This window comes from Vigna radiata, unplaced genomic scaffold, assembly GCF_000741045.1.
Source record: "Vigna radiata var. radiata cultivar VC1973A unplaced genomic scaffold, Vradiata_ver6 scaffold_171, whole genome shotgun sequence".
NCBI lineage: Eukaryota > Viridiplantae > Streptophyta > Magnoliopsida > Fabales > Fabaceae > Vigna > Vigna radiata.
The window spans coordinates 75,821-94,435 of NW_014542551.1; the positions used below are offsets into that span (position 1 = coordinate 75,821).

At 31.4% G+C, this 18,615-nt stretch overlaps 1 protein-coding gene across 2 annotated transcripts; it reads right to left on the bottom strand.

Moving 5' to 3' along the window:
* Positions 1-8,388: 8,388 nt before the first annotated feature.
* Positions 8,389-14,447, bottom strand: LOC106780282 (cytochrome c1-2, heme protein, mitochondrial). 2 transcript variants are annotated; one of them, XM_014668553.2, is made up of 8 exons: positions 14,291-14,447; positions 13,311-13,374; positions 12,747-12,961; positions 11,683-11,962; positions 11,527-11,598; positions 9,098-9,214; positions 8,933-8,998; positions 8,389-8,842 (listed from the first exon to the last, which is right to left on the bottom strand). In XM_014668553.2, exons 2-8 carry the CDS (start codon positions 13,362-13,364, stop codon positions 8,726-8,728), a joined length of 921 nt encoding a protein of 306 aa, XP_014524039.1. In that variant the 5' UTR covers positions 13,365-13,374; positions 14,291-14,447; the 3' UTR covers positions 8,389-8,725. The 2 variants fall into 2 exon arrangements, with proteins under 2 accessions (XP_014524039.1, XP_014524040.1); XM_014668554.2 differs by having other exon boundaries at positions 14,234-14,438.
* Positions 14,448-18,615: the final 4,168 nt, after the last annotated feature.

An 18,615-nucleotide genomic window follows, 5' to 3' on the forward strand; every position in this document is an offset into this window, starting at 1 on the left:
CGTCAGTGCTTCACCAGTGTGAGTGAGACTACACATATAATACTTGTCTATTCTGTCCTTCGTGAATCATGATTTACATGCATCTTCTTAGATACGATATAAGTTTCATTTACGACATAGATATTTGATATATAGTAGGTTGCTTTCAAATTGTGACTTTCTGTTTGCTTCCTTAATCATTTTGTTGGTGTATGTTGATTTTTACTACACTCAGAAAATATTGATTTCTTGATTTCTTGATTTTTTATTTAATTAAATCTTTCTTCTAATCATCTATAGGAATGTTAGTCGAACTGGGGTTTCTTGAGTAAAATTTTATCTTTGTTATCTTTGTTCCTTAAAATCTTTCTTCTAATCATCTATAGTAAAATTTTGTTATCTTTGTTTCTACCTATAAATACTAGAAAAATAATATATTTAGTGTTGAATAAAAGTTGATACCGATAAATAGAAATTGAGGCTAATTATCTAATAGTGTAATATTTATATTTCATGTGAAACAAATTTTAAAAGTATAGACATTAATTTATTAGTGTTGATCACATAGCATACTCTAAAGAACGTAGGCTAAATCTACGCTAATTCATTAAAAATATTTAAATTGACTTTTTTTTTTATTGAATTGTTTAGCATGAGTTAAATTGATGTTAATTGTTTTTTATTTCAAAATATGATTTAACTAAATAAAATATATTTTTAATATTATTTTAATTCGTTTTGGTTTAGTCAATGCTAATTTAGAAAAGTAAATTTCTTATAAAATGTCTTCATTTTCAATCAAATAAAATAATTGAAACAATTGTATTGGATGAACAATAAGAGTGAGTGTTTGTGAGTGAATTTCATTTTTTACATATTTAAATATAGACTTTTAAATTAAAAATAATATATTGTTTAATCATTGTCAAAATCCACAAATTAATAATATCTAAATTAGCGTCCATTTAATTATTAAAAAATTATTAAAAATATATTATATTAGTTTCAAATTAAGCCATACTAATTTAAATCAATAATAAGATATATAAAATTATAATAATATCAATCGATACTAATTCAACATATATAATTGCTAAAAATAAATAAGATTAGCATAAGTTAAATATTTTCCTGACGATTTTGTTAACTGTAAAAAATGTATTTATCAGTAGTTAAAACTGTTTATAATTAAAAAAAACTATTATCAAATTTGTTATTTTTGTAGTTAATAGTCATTAATTGTATTTACTTTTAATGAATTTTATTAGTACAAGTTGAGCTAGCATTTACAAATATTTATACATTAAAAAAGTTAAAAGTATTTAGTGTTAAGTTAGATTTGGCTTGAAATATAAAGTTGAGTTAGTGGTAAAAGTTGGAAGAGAGGGTAAGAAAAGTTATGGATTCAATTTCCCTAATAACATTTGAGAAATATAAGATTGGTTTGAAGAGTTTAATAGAAAAAATGAAAGAAATTGTGAATTTAACTCTAAAAAAATCTTAGATTTGGATATGTCAAACTCTTTCAATAGCTAAATATTTTAAAACAATCTTACATTTTTTAACATTTTTTAAAACAAATTTAGTAACATGTGTCGCATTACGGTCAACTTAGTGAAATATAATAACATCACAATTTGATAGAGAATTTGAAAGCTAATTTGATGTTCTTTTGTAGTGAAAAATTGTATCCCATTTTGGTCGGATAGTAGTTATATTTATGCCCATAGTACTCGGTCTTTTGTACCATCTCAGATATTTATGAACTAATTTTTCTATAAAAAATAAAAATCAATATAGAGAAAATATAATATTATCAAGATTTAAATGTTAAAAAAGATACATTTTGTCGTATACAATGTCAAATAATGAGAACGAAATTTGGATATATCTTTAAACAAAAGTGTCAAATAAAAATTACAAAAAAATGTTGGATAATTATAAAAAAACAGGAAACAGTTATACATAATTAAAATTTCACTGCAAATACAACATTTATTATTTTTACAATGAAAGAAAAAGTAATTTTTTTTGGGAATGAGTAAACTTGGTGAATAATGTGTTGGTGTTACTATTGTGTGAGATTTGATGAATTCAAGTTATTAAGATATGAACATCTCGCTTTGAATATTGCTTTGAATATTGTTGATAATTGTTCATAATTGAAGACTTAGATGTTTAGAGAGTTTGTTATGTTGATTTAGATTGTATGTAATTGAATTTTATAAACAAATTTCTTTATAGTTTTGTTGGGTTTCCATGCATGTAACAACATAAGTATACGGATGAATATATGAAATGCAGGAAAACATTAGAAAAGAAGGGAGTGGGGTTCAATAATGATTTAAATTCTTTCGCAAATCAACTTTTAATAATTATTGTAAGGGTTAGACGATCTGTAATAGTTGATACACGTGTTCGTTTTTAATAAAGCGAATTAGAAAAACGTTTTAAACTAGGAAAGCAATAACACATGTATTTTTATACTAGTTCACTTAATCTAAGCTACATCCAGTCTTCCTTAAGACCTCTTAAGGGGTTCTACTAATCTTTTTCAAAGATTACAAATGAGTATAAACCATTCCTGGTATACACTGAATATTATCAACCACTCTTGGTTCTCCTAGTCAACCTCACTAGTCCAAGTTTAACTACTCCTAGTATACAAGTACTATCAACCACTTTGGTTTCCCTAAACAACTATCTAGAAAGTTTAACTCATCTGGGTTAAACAATACAAGTGTTTTAATTCACTTCTAAATATACAAACACAACCAGTGTTCCGATTACAACTACAGATTCTGATAACTCTCAAAGAGAGGATAAATACAATACAATGAAATCTGAGAACTTGTAGAGTTCTTTCTCTTAGAATAAAGAGCCACTAGTTTAGAAAAGACATATTATGACAGAAAAAACGGACCTTCTATGACACGTGTTCTGGCGTTATAGTTGCAACAGTCATAGAAAGTCTACATTTTCTATGACATAGCAAGAAAATATGTCATAATTGGAGCAACCTACTATGGCGTAATTTATGTCACCTGTCATAATATACCTAATCTACTATAACATACTTTCTATTACCAATCATAATATATCCAATTTACTGTGATGTAGTTTTGTTTAGAAGGTGAAATATAAACAGCTGCATCAGTTTAGAAATTGGGCAATATAATTGAACAGAATGGACTTTAGGAGTGCAAGCTAGAAGCTTCACTCAAATTATTTTAGAGCTTAAACAGCTAGGTTCTACTCGTGCAAATTTCAATTATGTTTAGTTTGGTTTATTAAGCTTAGGTGATTTGTTCTACATTGCATCACATCACTTTTTTTTATTGATCTTATCAGCTTAGTTGAGTGATTTTGAATAGAGTAGATCATTGTTTGACCAGCTAAGTGCATTCAGTTTATCATTACATGAAAAAGTTATTTCTTGTTTGATATGATAACTACAATGAGCCAAATTAGATATTGCAATATTGTTTGATGATTTCTAAGCATGCTTGTGTTGTTCTTTTTAATCACAAATTGTAATTGATATCACTGTATATTTTGCTAGCTTTGGTGTAACTTTTATGTACAAGGCTGACATGTTTGAATCTTTAGTTTGAGCAGTAGTTTAGTGAAGATGCAAGGTAGTGCAAAATGCAGGGAGGATCATGATTCGATCTAAGAACCCAGTAGCTAGAAATAACATTTAAATAGGGAATTTGCTTAGCTTACTCACTTTTGTTTTGTCTTAACTTGTAATTGAAAGTATTGTTGGATGTCCTACTGATTATGGTTTGATTTAGTTGTGCAGTATCAATTTAGGGAAATCATTTGAGAGCCAATAGGATCTTTTCACTACATCAATTGCACCAAGCTGAGAGAAAAAGGGGACTCTTTTATGTTGTGTATTCTTCCTCTTGCGATTTATGTAGATAAGGTAGGCTGATCCAAACTGTGATCATTTGTGTTGTAGGATTGGACAAGAGCTAGGAGACCCAAGGCTGCCCAGAAGCAACAAGAGTGCATGTGAAATTCTACCCAAGGATTTTGAACAAGACCATGGTAGTAGCGTTTTTAAGTCTTTTGTAATTGTTTTGTGTCACTTTGATTAGTAATATGCTTGTGTTTATCTTTATTCTTCTTTGTAAAAGGCCATTAAGGTCCAAGCATTTTGGAAGAGTCCTTGGTGCTCTTTCAACTCTTAGAAAACTTTCTTGCTTAATTAGAGACTCATATAGCTTAGACGGTGAGTGTGTGTTATTAGCCAAAGCTACAATCCTCAGCATAGGGTTAGGATTTAATATTGATTGCACTTTTTTTAATTTCACATGATTAGGGTGATGTAGGCTACAAGAGATTAAACTCTAAGCCTTGTCACAATAAAGTCTGAAATTAGGAGCCTAGTCTTTTATTTTCTTAAAATTGTTTGTGTTTGTGAGAGTCGTGTACTTTGTTTCTAAAGTTAATTTTATTTTAAGGGGTAAGTAATTAGTAGCCTAAGACATTTCTAGTAAAGCAAGACTTGGTACTTAAACAACCTCTTTGGCTCGCATCTCTTACCTGGGATTTGGCTAAGTGTGAAGCTTATAACCCTTTAGATAAAGAAAACTTTTAAAAACAAAGGATGTCATTTTATAGGTCATCTAGGATAGATAATTTTGATGAGATGTTTAATCAAGTTAGGAGATATCTTCCATTCTTCGGTAAAGATATTAATGCATTAACATACCTAGCTTGGGAAAAGAAAATTGAGAAGATACATACTTTATTTAAAAGAGAGAGTGAATCTTATGTTCTTACCATATACATCTTTACATTAGAAGAACATTGAAGTGACTAGTGGAATCAAAAGGCAATATAATGTTAAGAAAAGTAGAAAGTCCTCCATTAATGATTGGTATGAATTAAGAGCTTGCATGAGAAGAAAGTTTGTGCCTCCTTCAATTAAGAGAAACCTAGAACTAATAAGAGATAGCATTCAAGAAGTAAAAACATTCATTAAGAGTTTAGATGATTATGGTTTCCTTCGATGGGAAATCTAATTTGGAGCCAAACTTAAGGAACTCGTGAATAAGAGAAGAGAAAGAGAGATTAAAAGAAGAGTGCAAGAGAGAAAAGAAGAGATCAAGAGAGAAAAGAAGAGAGCGAGAGAGAAAAGAAGAGAATGAGAGAAGAGAAGAAGAAGAGAGAAAAGAAAAAGAGAGAAGAGAAGAAAAAGAGAAAAGAGAAGAAGAAGAGAGAAGAGAAAACTAAAAGAAAAGAGAAGAGAAGAAGAAAAGAGGAAAAAGAAGAGAAGAAGAAGAGAAGAGATAAGGGCAATATAGAATAGAAAGGGAAGAAAAAGAAAAGAGAAAAAATGAGAAAATGTTACTGATGACAATTTGTACCCCTCCAAAGACCATGGACCCAATACATTATAAGGGATGTTTTCCATCTTTAAACTTTTCTATGCTTATAGTTGAATTTTTAAATATAAACTTCTCTTTTGAAAAAATTGTCATTTCATTCCTAATGCAAAAAATTTCAAAAACTGACAACTCACAATTTGAGTTATTGTTATCTTTATGGTTACAATTAGCTCAAAAGAAAAATACAAAATTTTATGAAGAAAGGCATTTTAGTTCTACTAAAAATAAGAATTTCAAAATTAGGAAGCCTTCTTCTACAAAAGTCTTTTTATATCTCTTTTTGGTAAAAATAAAACTAATTAGAGATATGTTTTATGCTTATTACAAATTATTATTTGATCTAGAAAAAAAATAATGTGGATCTAAAGGAATAAAGGAATAAGGTCATTTCCAGATGGCCAGCTCCCAAAAGTGTGAACAACCCTATAATGATAAAGATGACTTTCAGATTTGAGAACAAATCCTTTTTCAAGAGAGAGTGAATAATATAATACTACCTAGTAAACAATTCCCAATGTCCTCTACTTGTATTTTTTCTCTTCTTTGTATGATATTTTAGCTTGCATGGAGCATGAGTTACTATAAATACCTAGCTCCATCATTACACTTTTGAGATTAATGATAATTGAATTTTTGAAACCCAAAACCAATTCCTTCTTGAAAGTCAAGACTAGAGAATCCTAAAAATCCTCCTCTAGCCACCTTCCAAGCATACTTCCTCACCCTCATTTTTTTTCTTTTTCTCCGTTATGCTCCATGACATTTTCTCTCCTCCACCAAAGACATTGACTCATCAATTCACATCCACTTTCGTGCGCATGTGTCAGCTCTCCCTCACCACATCTTCATTTGAGATCGCGTCATCAACCAAGTCTTTAAGCCTCTTCTTTCTCTCAAAGCATCATTCGCGAGCCACTCTTTAGTCACATTTGCTTCTCGAGGATTCTCGCTCTCGAGACTACATCTTCACTACCTCTCATCCATCGAGCCACATATATTTTCTCGCGCTCATCATTCTCGAACCTCGTCTCCTTCTCAAAGGAGATCGCTTTTCCTCACATCATCACCAAACTTCTATTGAGATTGTTGACAACACAGACTCTATATCAAACTAGTTTTTTATGATGACAACACAATGTTTAATAACAGTACACATGTTGCTACATTACATGTTCGTATTCTGAATAAACTGTCATATCTGTTGAACATGTTTTGATGCACGGTAATGTATGTTCCTATGATTGATTGTGTGATATATTTGTCGAACATGCTTGTATGTATATGTGAAATATGAACTGATTGATTGAAAACATTTTATTTCACATTTCTGGAAGTAAAAGATCACAAGCAGCTTTATGAACTTATATTTGTTGTGACAAAGTTCTAGTCTAGTCAAATACACCAATAATGGATTCGACTATGTTAAAATCTTTGTACAGATTTTGTGAACCTGTGTTGTGTGAGATTTTGAGTTGAAAAGAATTTCAAAATGGTATACTTGCCTAAGAGTCCTTTGGGAAACGATACTTGGACTTACCCATTTTATATTACTTGATAACGATCTGGTATACTTGCCAGGGACTTAACAACTGTGAAGATTGTTGTGTTGATCGAAGGCTTGGCAACCTGTGAAGTCTACTGTGATAGGCTTGGCATCCTATGAAGAGTGTTGGTTACACATTGAGGATTGTTCGACGTGGGTTCAGATTACAGAAGAGGGGATTCTTGCTGCAATTCTAGTTTTGTTGTGCAGCTATATTTTGGTGTTGGGTTAGAGAGGAGATTTATATTTTTGCATGGTGCTTCTATAAATTCCTTGTTGTAAAAACCGCAACCATTATAGTGCATTTGCTTCTTGGGTTGGAAGGACACTAGGTGTAGACATTGTTGGCCTAACCAGTATAAAAACCAGTGTTTGATTAACAGAATCTTAATCACGGCCCAATACTGGTCCAACAATCTTAATCACGTCTTACCTTAATCTTGCTATGATCCAAGAATCATGGTTGGACGTCCTGAATGAGACGGACGAGCTCGTCTTATTTGCTACCGATAAGATTGGAATGATACAGATAAGGTTAGTATGTCTCCTACATAAGGGTGTTACGCACAAGCCAACAGTGTTGATTGAACGTTCCTGGCAACTTGTCATGTGCCGCTGGTCCATACGGTACAAAAAGTCATATAGACTCTACTTATTTTCATATTTTGAAATACAATACCAAAGTTTGGTAATAATGGATTAAAATGGAAACTTAATTATATATATATATATATATATATATATATATATATATATATATATATATAAAGTAATTAAATGATATGCTTAGTAATATAAATGGACTTTATGTGAAATAAATATTAGCTTATGTAGTTTAAATTCGTAATAAATGAGTAAACATAAGTTAGACATGAAATTAAATTATAATTTATAGGTGAATAAAAAAAATATTTTACAAATCAATTGTATAAGATTGAATTAAACTTGAATTCTATTTTTTAAAATAATTTTTTTAATTATGACTTATATTATGATTAAACTTCGTATGTAAATTATACTCTTAACAAGTGTCTATTTCTTAAAATCGATAATTCGTGTTTTTAAACATACACAAGATAGAAGGAAGAAATAGGTAGCTAACTAGATCAAGGTAAGATAATTGTGAAGGTACCACTATTTTAAAAAATAAAAACCATGTAAGATATACTTTTTAAAAGAGAAAATAAAATCTAAATGAAAGTACGAAAAGTCCAAAAATTTCAATCACTAAATTAAATATTAAAAGCCATAATACCGAAAAAGAAATATCAATGAGTGATATATTAACCCTCTTCCCTATCAACAGTCATATATTACAATTATATGAACAAGTGACCTTCCTTGATGCAACCATCCCTCTTAAGAATAAAGAATTTCTAACTCTTGCAACTATGAAACATAAGCTTATTTTAAGCAACTGCTACTAAATAGCACTAATCAAACACCACTGGCATACACCAAACAGAATATCAAACATGAATCCCAACGTCCATGGTTCTTAAATAACGACCGACATGAATCCCAATGTCAGGGAAGTTCGTTCCATAAAATTCAATAGTTAAATAGAAAGATCTCTCGTAAATGAAACAATACACGGGTCCGAGATGGATGAGAAAAGGTAAACGCATCTCGTGCATGGAACACTTTTATCTCAAACAAAATTACAACACTTCCGGTTGTCGTTACACTAAACCATTAACTTAGCTGAACGAATTTGAAATGATGAAAAACCTTAATCATCTGTCTGACAAATTATTGCCAACAGTATACTTTGCTTAAGAGAAAATCAAACATGGGGCAGCTAGTTGACAACATCAAGAACCAGCTTGCGAGACTTTAGAACTGACCACCTCAAGCGACGGTAATAGGCAGCCTGAAGTAGTGCCAGAGACAGTACAAATATCCATTTAAATCCCATCTGCATATACAAAAGTATAGTCAGAAACATATGATATAGTTATTATGGTCTCTATTGATCTGGTGGAAACATGATATTGAAGGAACAAACCAGTTTCCTCTCTTCCATCTCAGGTTCGGCAGCCCAACTTAGGAATGACACAACATCTTTCCCCATCTGCAACAAAACATTAGAAAAAGCTGAGTTCTTTCTTTCTAATGTCCAAAACCAGTTTGTAAGATTTATTAGACCATTCTACACAAACAAATTTGCTACCTGGGCTTCTGTAGCAGGGGTACCATCTTCATATTCCACAGCACCGTCATTAAGCATTTTAGGCATGGCAATTGCTCCACCCGGAAAGTAAGGATTATAATGAAGTCCTTCCCTTATCTACATTGTTATTTTATATATAGCCATGAATAAAATTTAAAAATACAATATTAGAACATTACTACAGGGACAAAATTATAAATGTTGATTTCACGAGAATTGTAAATTACAGGAAGTATATAAAAGCTCATCACTAGATGAGTATGTATGTACGACCCATGAGCAGTTTAATGGGCGTTAGATAATGGAAAATATCCACAATTCAAAAAACCACTGCAGAAATAAATGGAAGCCATAACAGGATATGGAATAAGTTTGCGGATTCAAAAATCAATTACAGAAATAATTGGAAGTCAAGAGGTTATGGAAGAAACACTGCAGACAAATAAATACAATATATACATGTACATAAATAAATAAAATGCAGAAATATAATTAAAATACAGAAATAATGAAAGACAACCGTACATTCAATAGTCTAAAAATTTAAATAATAAAATCAAAGCAAATTGCCACCAAGGTCAAGTTCAAAACTTAAAATGATAACAAAAGACAATAAAAGTGTCCTAAATTTCTTAGTTTGGTTGCGATTGGGGTGCTAGAAAGTAGACATTCAGGTGTTTCAGACTTATAAAGAATTAGTATTAAATAGAAAAGAAGGAAAAAAGAATAAAAAGAGAGGGTGGCGCTGAAGAACAAAAGGGGAAAGAGGAAATAGAAAAATGAAAAACGTGAAGACCTTGCAAGTTTGGGTCAGGTGGGACTGCATCAGGAGAATGGGGCAGGGGGTGGCACTGCAATTGGCGATGACGACAGAACATATAGCTGAAAACAGAATAGGCCACAGGCAATGGTGAAACAAGTCGAAAGCAGGGTCACACCAGTGGCCGACAGCAGCTGCTATAGTTCGTGACGCTCTTCCACTTTTATAAGTAACTTTGCTTCTTTGTTTTCATTTTTTATTGTCTTTCCTAATTGTTCTTGTTCCTATGTTCTAAACCCTGCCAATTATAAGACATTCTTCGTGTCTTTTGTATCTTGTTTTGTTTGCTTAATCATTTTCATCTCTTGGAAACAAACTGTCACATTTATATGGATCCTCTTTAAATTTGTGTTTAGTGCTAAGTTTCCAAGGTTCTTATTCTTGTTATTCATCCATAAAAAATTAAACAAAACTTAATAATCATTACCTTTTCAAGCTAAATCCTATTAAGATCCTTATTAATTATACTCTTTATTTTCATTTATATTTAAATGAATAGCTATTAAATAATTTTATTTAAATTTTACCGAAAGAATAAAATTTAAAAATATGTGAGTACCCACGTATAAATAATCAATGGGTAATTTTTAAATGGACATCCACCAAGTAAGTGAGGACTATTTAGCTACTACTTAGTTGACTGACCCAACCATTTTTTTTTTGAGAAAGTCTACTTAACTTGGGTCGGATATAAGACCTAAAACAGCTCAAAAAGACAGATTAGGGTTCGATCTGAGGTTGGATCACACTGACCTGAGGCTTCTTCCTTGCAACAATACAAGGGCAGAATGATTTACACGACGGCTCAAGCCAGTGGTGATGTGCCTCCAGATTAAACCCAAGTCACCACCACCATGCTGGACAGGCGACAAGAATTCTTCTTTCCACCATGACACAGCCGTGGTCATTTTTTGATACCATTGGTTACAAATGGTGTCTCGTGAGCACACTCAGTGAGAGGAGTATTTATGGTGAGGAGAGGAAAATCCATCTTGACTGTTAGATTTATTTGGATGGTAAAAATCATATTTTATTTAGTGGCCACACCATCGCGTGAGCAAGTCGTTTGCATTTATGTCCAAACTTTGACAATCTACCATAAATCTAAAGGATAACATTCTCTCCTCTTACTATAAGAACTTCTATTTTTACATATGTACATATTTGTGCGTGTCTGTTTGTGCTTTACCATTTATGCAGTGTCTGTTTGTGCTTTACCATTTATGCAATGGATTGAACCTGAAAATGGCATATATGATATGTAAGGGACATCAAATGGTGTGGTACAAACTTTCCATGAAACACTACACAAAATAAATCTTAAGATAGATCCCAAGACTCTTCAACTCTTCACTGCCCGCCACTACACCATTCATACAAATATGTTCTCATTAGTGTGCAAGAAAAAAGGGAAAGAAAAAGAATACATATTTGACAGTTGTTGAGCATGCATTTGTTTCAAAACCACTATATCAGATTCGCAACACATTTTATTTTGGTTCAGAACTAACTATTACGGGCAAAGCATTTCAATCATTCAACTTGCAAAATGTATATAAATACTTTACTAAATATGAACATTTAAGAAAGCTAAGAAAAAAGAACTTACCGAGACACCAGCTGGAGGGTCACGATAACCAGTTAGAAGGGAAAAAACATAGTTCTGACCATTGTGGCGGGCCTGAAAAATCAAAAAGAATATATATTTCTGGTAGACTTACATACGAAAATTCCAAAGGCATTACTGTTAAATAAATAACATTACTTTGGTAATAAGACTTAGATCAGGAGGATAAGCTCCTCCATTAGCAAACCTAGCAGCTGCTTCATTCGCGTATGGCTGAGGAAAACGGTCACTAAGTTTACCAGGGCGAGTAAACATCTCACCCTCATCATTTGGGCCATCAACCACCTCAATCTCAGCTGCCATAGCCTTTACCTCTTCTTCTGTATAAGCAACACCAACCAAATCACGGTATGATATCAAAGACATAGAATGGCAGGAAGCACAAACTTCTGTATAAACTTGATGACCACGACGGATCCTGCCCATGTAAAATTAATTGAAAACATTAAGAATTTAAGCCATTAACTATATTAAATTATGGATGTTAATATAGTCTTAAGCTGGGTTAGATATGTGACAGCAGCTGAAAATGTATACACCAGAATGAACCCTGTCACAACTAATATACTTAAATCAGGAAATTAAATCTTTGGCAAAATTAAATCAATGTATAAGAAATAGAACAAACCACCATGTTGGTACTTCACATATACAAGTGTCATCACATTGATCCTTACTACGTAATGCAAAAAAATATGACGGTCACACACATCATATAGCAGACAGTAATATATTCCTCAAAGATCATGGGCATTTGAATGAATGTGATATCATTTATGTTCATTGAAAGACTTAATTGATGTTGAATATGAATGAAGGACCAATGTACTGCAGAGCCCATTGCAAGATTCAAACCATGTTATATCACATAAGAAAGAAATGAAATAGCAAGGGAAAAGAAAGATGAACTGCTGATATAAGGATGGGATAAAGATAAAACGTAGGACCAATGAAAAGCAGAGCCACATACAAGATTCAAACCCGGCTATATCACATCAAACAAAATGAAATAACAAGAGAAAAGACAGATGAACTGCTGATCTAAGGATTGGATAAAAATGAAATACAAATATCAGTTAGAGAGGGGAAAATATTAAACATCATTAAATGTTACTCATGAGGGATAAGATTGAGTATCTTCGGTAAACATTATTGCTGCACAAAAGATAACAAAATATAGGGAAAATTGAAGCCAAACGTACGAAGCATGGTCATATGAACTAAGAATTCCCTTGTGAGGCCATGGATAGCTAGGACATGCCAGGCCATGCTCAGCTTCATCAGCTACTGCCACTGTAGAAAAACTAAAAAAGCCTGACACACCAGCTCCAATTAATGCAAGTACTTTCAAGGACCTACTGCCAGTAGAGCCAGCACCATCTTTCTTTGCTATAATGGGTGACAACAAGGAAGAGTTCTGCAGTAAGTATACAGCAATTATTAGTAATAGCAGCAGAACTTGTTCAATGCAAAGCAAAATAAAACCACTCATAAAATCCAACAAATGAACCCTCTAGCATTTTTTTGCTACTGATTGTTTGGGAAAAATAGTCACTTTCTCTAGAAACTTTTTCAAAATAAGCTAATCCAAAGACATACTTGACAAGGTAAAGAAAACACCTAGCACATGGACTAATCCATATAAATATTTCAACTCCTCCCCTTCCTCGTGCTAATTGTATTCTAAAGATCCCCACTATATATAGGGACCCAAAAATTAATTGCACTAGCATCCAATCAACATGATGGGAGGGTCAGTGGCTTACAGTAAATTGAGGGTGGAGTTTCCTCCTCAGTAGCTGAAAAACACCCCCCGTCATCTCGGTCACGCTGTTTATGATTCCCCAAAATAAGAAAATAGATAATAAATAAGTAACATCATCAAACTAAGTAGTGGACATAAAGTTACAGAAATAAGCATACAAATGAAGTTTACAGAGTTCACCAAATTTGATATGCAACAGAACAATCATGAAGAATAATGATGTGCAGTACCAGAGGAAACGCTAACATAATTATAAATGTTTGCAAGATTAAGATATAATGACCTACCATTCCAAAAAGCTTTAAACACTTCATAAGAAAGTGTAAAGCTTTAAAAAAAATGTAAATTGGTAGCTGAAAAAAATTCAAATTCAATCACAACTATATGTTCATTATAAAATATATATCAACAAAGAGAACCCCTGACAAAGGAAAATGGGATGAGATGTTAAATGCCGAAGAGCCATGACTTTAATGGTACCTTCATAATCACTACGAATGCAAGCAATCATAGATCTAAAACTAATCCTGTATCCGAACAATATCAACAACAAAAATAATGATAATACAACAACAATATCCATCACGCAACACAATGGGAATCATGTAGCTCCACAAGCACATCAACTACACACACCACAGCTAAAGTACAGACAATAATCCAATCGATGACACAACACTGGATAACCTCTAGTATATAATTCAAACAGCATATTTCCCAAATCAAGATCATGTTATCACCAATAAGTGCCTCTCACAATTTCCTGATAACCCAAATGAAAAATTATCGTTTGCTTTAAATCGAATTTTATAATAACACACTCCAAACTTGGTTTATCTTACATATTCACAAACAAAGATAAGACGGAAAGCCTATAAGATAAAACGCAATTGCGAGGGATTAAACGGAAAAGGAAAAAGAAACCTGGAATCGAAGAGTCTGGAACAATAGATGCGGGAAAATGTAAAAGACGGGACTTACGAAATCGAAGCAAAGGAAAAGGTTGAATGGTCAAAGGTAAGTGAGGTGAGGGTGCTCTGTTCTGTTCTGCCGCAGATTCAGTTGAAGCCAACACAACAAAATTGACAAAAAAACCAAGAAGCAGCGGCAACAATCGTGTTTCCACCACACGTTCCGTTCTCCTGAACACAGTTGCTCTACATTTTGGGCTTTTATTTTACGGCCCACATCCATCTATTTTTAGGGAAATTGTTTTCTGCACATCCGAAGTTCTTTCTTCACCCCATATATTTAAGAAAATGTTCACTTTACCCTTATTTTATTAAATGAAAATGGAGGTTTTGTAAACACACTAACTATGAGTTTTTTTCTTGGATAAATAGTGGGTTCAATACAAGTATGGGTGTTGCTCCCTACACCTCCCCAAGTGGGACTTGTACCTCCCCATTAATTTAATTTATTTCAAAAATATTCTACATCTCTCCACTATTTTCTTTTATTCCAAAAATACCCTACACCTCCTCACTATCCTTAACCATCTTTCTCTTTCTCTCTCTACATTAATGGAGCATTTACATGGCTCATTAATGGAACATTTACATGACTTAAATTTAAGGTTTAATCATTTAAAACATCCCTATTTTTGTAAGGTTTTCTCAAATAGGTCCTCGTATTTTATTTGATCTCAATTAGGTCCCTGTTTTGGTAAAATTAAGTCAATAAGAACCTTGCCGTTAATTAGAGTAGACGGCGTTAAAAATTTTATGATTTGGCTTGTTGACTATGCAATTTTTAATGACGTGTTGGTGACATTAAAATTATGTGGCAACAAGTCAGGCCCCCCAGCAAACCCTAAACGGAAATCATCTTCCTCACGCTTCCAAACCTATCGCCGCCATGAATGCGCTTCCTTGCGTGAATACAGCATAAAGTTTCTGAAAGGAGATTTAGCTCCTTTCAGAAACTGTCTGTAGCAAAAACACATAAAGTTTATAAAATGTTTTTGATTCAAGTGATAAGTGAATACAGCATCTCATCACTGTCTCGTTTTAAACACATGAATCTGGCAATATACACTTCCTGATTCAAAAATTATGTTTTTTTTCTCTCTGTAATTTTTAACTCCATATCTTACCTTCAAAATGACAACTTTGAGGAGCAGAATCCCAGATATCTCAAGAAAACAAAGGTTGTTGGGGAATTTTTTTTGCCGAAATAATATATCTTTATTAGGAGCTCCGGGTTTGCGCTTCACAGGTAAGAAAAACAGTGTGTGGATGAACCAAGCATTTGTGATCACATTCAATGTTGGTTCAAAAGGCGAAAGTTTGCGACTTTTTTCAAGGCAAAATCTGCACACAATCTGGGGTTGTCTACATCCAAAACCAGAAGATCGAAAAAGAAGTGGCGTGTGAGAGTGGATGGAAACAGATCAATCAAACTGGACCCGAATAGGAGTGGTGAAAACGAAACGAGCGACACCAAATCCGAAGGCTTTTGGAGAACGCGAAAAAAAGGGTGGTTCTGCGATGTCATGGTTGAGAAGGGTTGCCGGCGAAGTCATGACCGACAGTGACGGTGACGGTGGCGAGGTATGAGGATTGAACATTTTAGGGTTTTGAGTGTGTCGAGAGGAGTATGAAGTTGCACTGCCACGTCACTAAAAATTGCACAGTCAGCAAGCTAAATCACAAAAATTTTAACACCGTCTACTCCAATTAACGACAAGGTTCTTATTAACTCAATTTTACAAAAAAAGAGACCTAATTGAGATCAAATAAAATACGAGGACCTATTTGAGAAAATCCTACATAAATAGGGATGTTTTAAATGATTAAACCTAAATTTAAAGTTAGGTATATATTTTCTTAAATAAGTTTGATTCAATCTTATTTTCGTTGTTGAATATATTTTTTTCTTTTCAAATTACTTAATAAATGGTAAAATTTTGTTCTAAATTTCTAGAAAAATGTTTATATACATGTATCTTTTTTTNACATATTTTTAACATTATATTATGTTTTAACTCACCGACATGTTTGACTCAAATNACTTGAATAAAATATTTAATTTATTAGATAAATAATATAAAAATATTATTAAATACTTAAAATATAAAAAAAANTTATTTGTTAAAGATTTAAAATTTATTTAGTTCTTTCGTCATTATAAAGTTAGTATATAATAATAATAAAAATAATATATCATTATTTACTATTAATATTATTATGTTTATTATTTTGTATTTGCATATAACTTTTAATTTTATAAAATGGAAATGATAGATTTACTAATATTGAAGTTTCTTCTTAATTTTATATTTTGTAGTATGTTACAAATTCAAATATGAACCACCTGAATGCTTCATATGTAAAGAGAGAAAGAGAAATATTGTTAAGGGTAGTGGGAAGGTGTAGGGTATTTTTGGAATAAAAAAAATAATAGGAAGGTGTAGAATATTTTTGAAATAAATTAAATTAATGGGGAGGTACAGGTCCCACTTGGGGAGATGTAGGGAGCAACACCCTACAAGTATTGACATGTCATTTTCAGTACAAAAAAAATTAAAACATTAATATAACTTTAATTTTATTAATTTTGTTTGAACTCTATTAATAATTAACACAATTGAGCGTATGTTTGATTTTTAATAACGGTTAATTATGTTTATTAAAGAAAAAAGTAACGTTAACATGTAACTAACTTAGAAGGAATCATTAAGAATATTACATTTACAAAGAAGAATAAAGGGTTTCATTTAAGGTTAATTTCATATTAACAAGGGTTTTCTTTTAATGAACACGTATGATAATTATTAAAGACTAAACACGTCTTTAATTACCTCAAAGTAATAATGAAATTCAACAAAATTAATGAAATTAAATTTTTTTATACTAAGACTATTTTTTTTCTTATTTTACTAAAAGAAAAATATGATAATACTTGTTATACAAATCGACTGTCTATTTTTTTTTCTTGAAAATTTATAAAGGATACGGAAGTGTTGAGAAGTAGATTTTAACATATCATTTGAATTTAGGTGAAAATCTTTAAGATAATTAGTTGTTCCATTTTTACATTAAAATTTTAGTTTCAAGTACTCATGAGTTTCTCAATTGTTTTATCAAACCCAAATTTATCTCATATAATAGACACAACAAAAGTATAAACACCTTTCTACATATGTCAGAGACCGTCTTTCACTTACCTCTATAACTCATACTCGTTGAAATCATCTATTTCATATAAGAACCATACAGAAATCAAATCAACAAATAACCCTGCATAGAATTAGCACGTCCTCCTCATTCAGAGCACATTAATTTAACATTAGAAATTCATACTTAAATATTGGGGTAATGATACATAGACAACAATTTTTTGACAATATTTGAACATCATCATATATGTCACTGTGTGATTGGTCCAAATGACACAATGACACCACCATGAACCAATCACACAATGACACGTATGATGATGTTCAAATATTGTCAAGAAAATGTTGTCTAAGTATATTTATCCTAAATATTGATGGTTCAATTAGGAATTATCTTGATTTGACTACTTGAGGAGATTTTTTTTATAATAGATATAATTTGCCTATATTTGGTGCAGTGTAATTTCTTATAATCGGTTTGGTGTAGTTTTCCATAAATTTTTGTTTTCTTCTATCTTATTCTTATGTTTAATAATATTTTTTCATGTCATAAAAAATGATAAATAAACTTTAGGATGTCAACATAAATGATATATCAAAATTTATAGTGATGCATATATTTAAGAATGAAAAATATAATTATTAAAATGAAAGAAATGAAAAAATGCAAGAGAGATAGGACGGGAAAATAAGGCATTATTAGATTCGTAAGTAAAATATGTATGTAAGATTAAGTTACCTATAAATTAAGATTAGGAGATAAATATTTGTATGTAATATTGTACGAATCGAAATCAATAGATAAATATTCGTATGTAATATTCAACTTACTTACATATTACGTTCTATAAGTAATATTTGTATGTAATGATTAATTTACAAACAAAATTGTATTAATATGTAATAATTGATAAATAAATTATAATTTTCTTAATGAAATATAATGAATTTAGAATACCTTAACATGATCATCTTATTATTAATTAGAACTAGTTGTTGAAGATGTTGTAAATGATTACTCACTACCTTTATAAGCCTGTCTACAATAAATATATTGATGTCTAAAACTTGACATAGATAAATATTTAATGTTATCTAAGCTTTGGGATTTCATGAAAAAAAATGTATAAAAGGTCATATATTAAGCAAATTGGGAACCACAATAACCTATACCATAATTCAAAAA

Excerpts from the sequence above, each read along its gene's own strand:
- LOC106780282 (XM_014668553.2), bottom strand. The coding sequence starts at position 13,364 with ATGACGGGGGGTGTTTTTCAGCTACTGAGGAGGAAACTCCACCCTCAA. Across the intron at positions 11,963-12,746 it reads AGTTCATATGACCATGCTTC|GATCCGTCGTGGTCATCAAG; the intron begins GTACGTTTGGCT and ends TTACATGGGCAG. Across the intron at positions 8,843-8,932 it reads AGATGGAAGAGAGGAAACTG|ATGGGATTTAAATGGATATT; the intron begins GTTTGTTCCTTC and ends TTGTATATGCAG.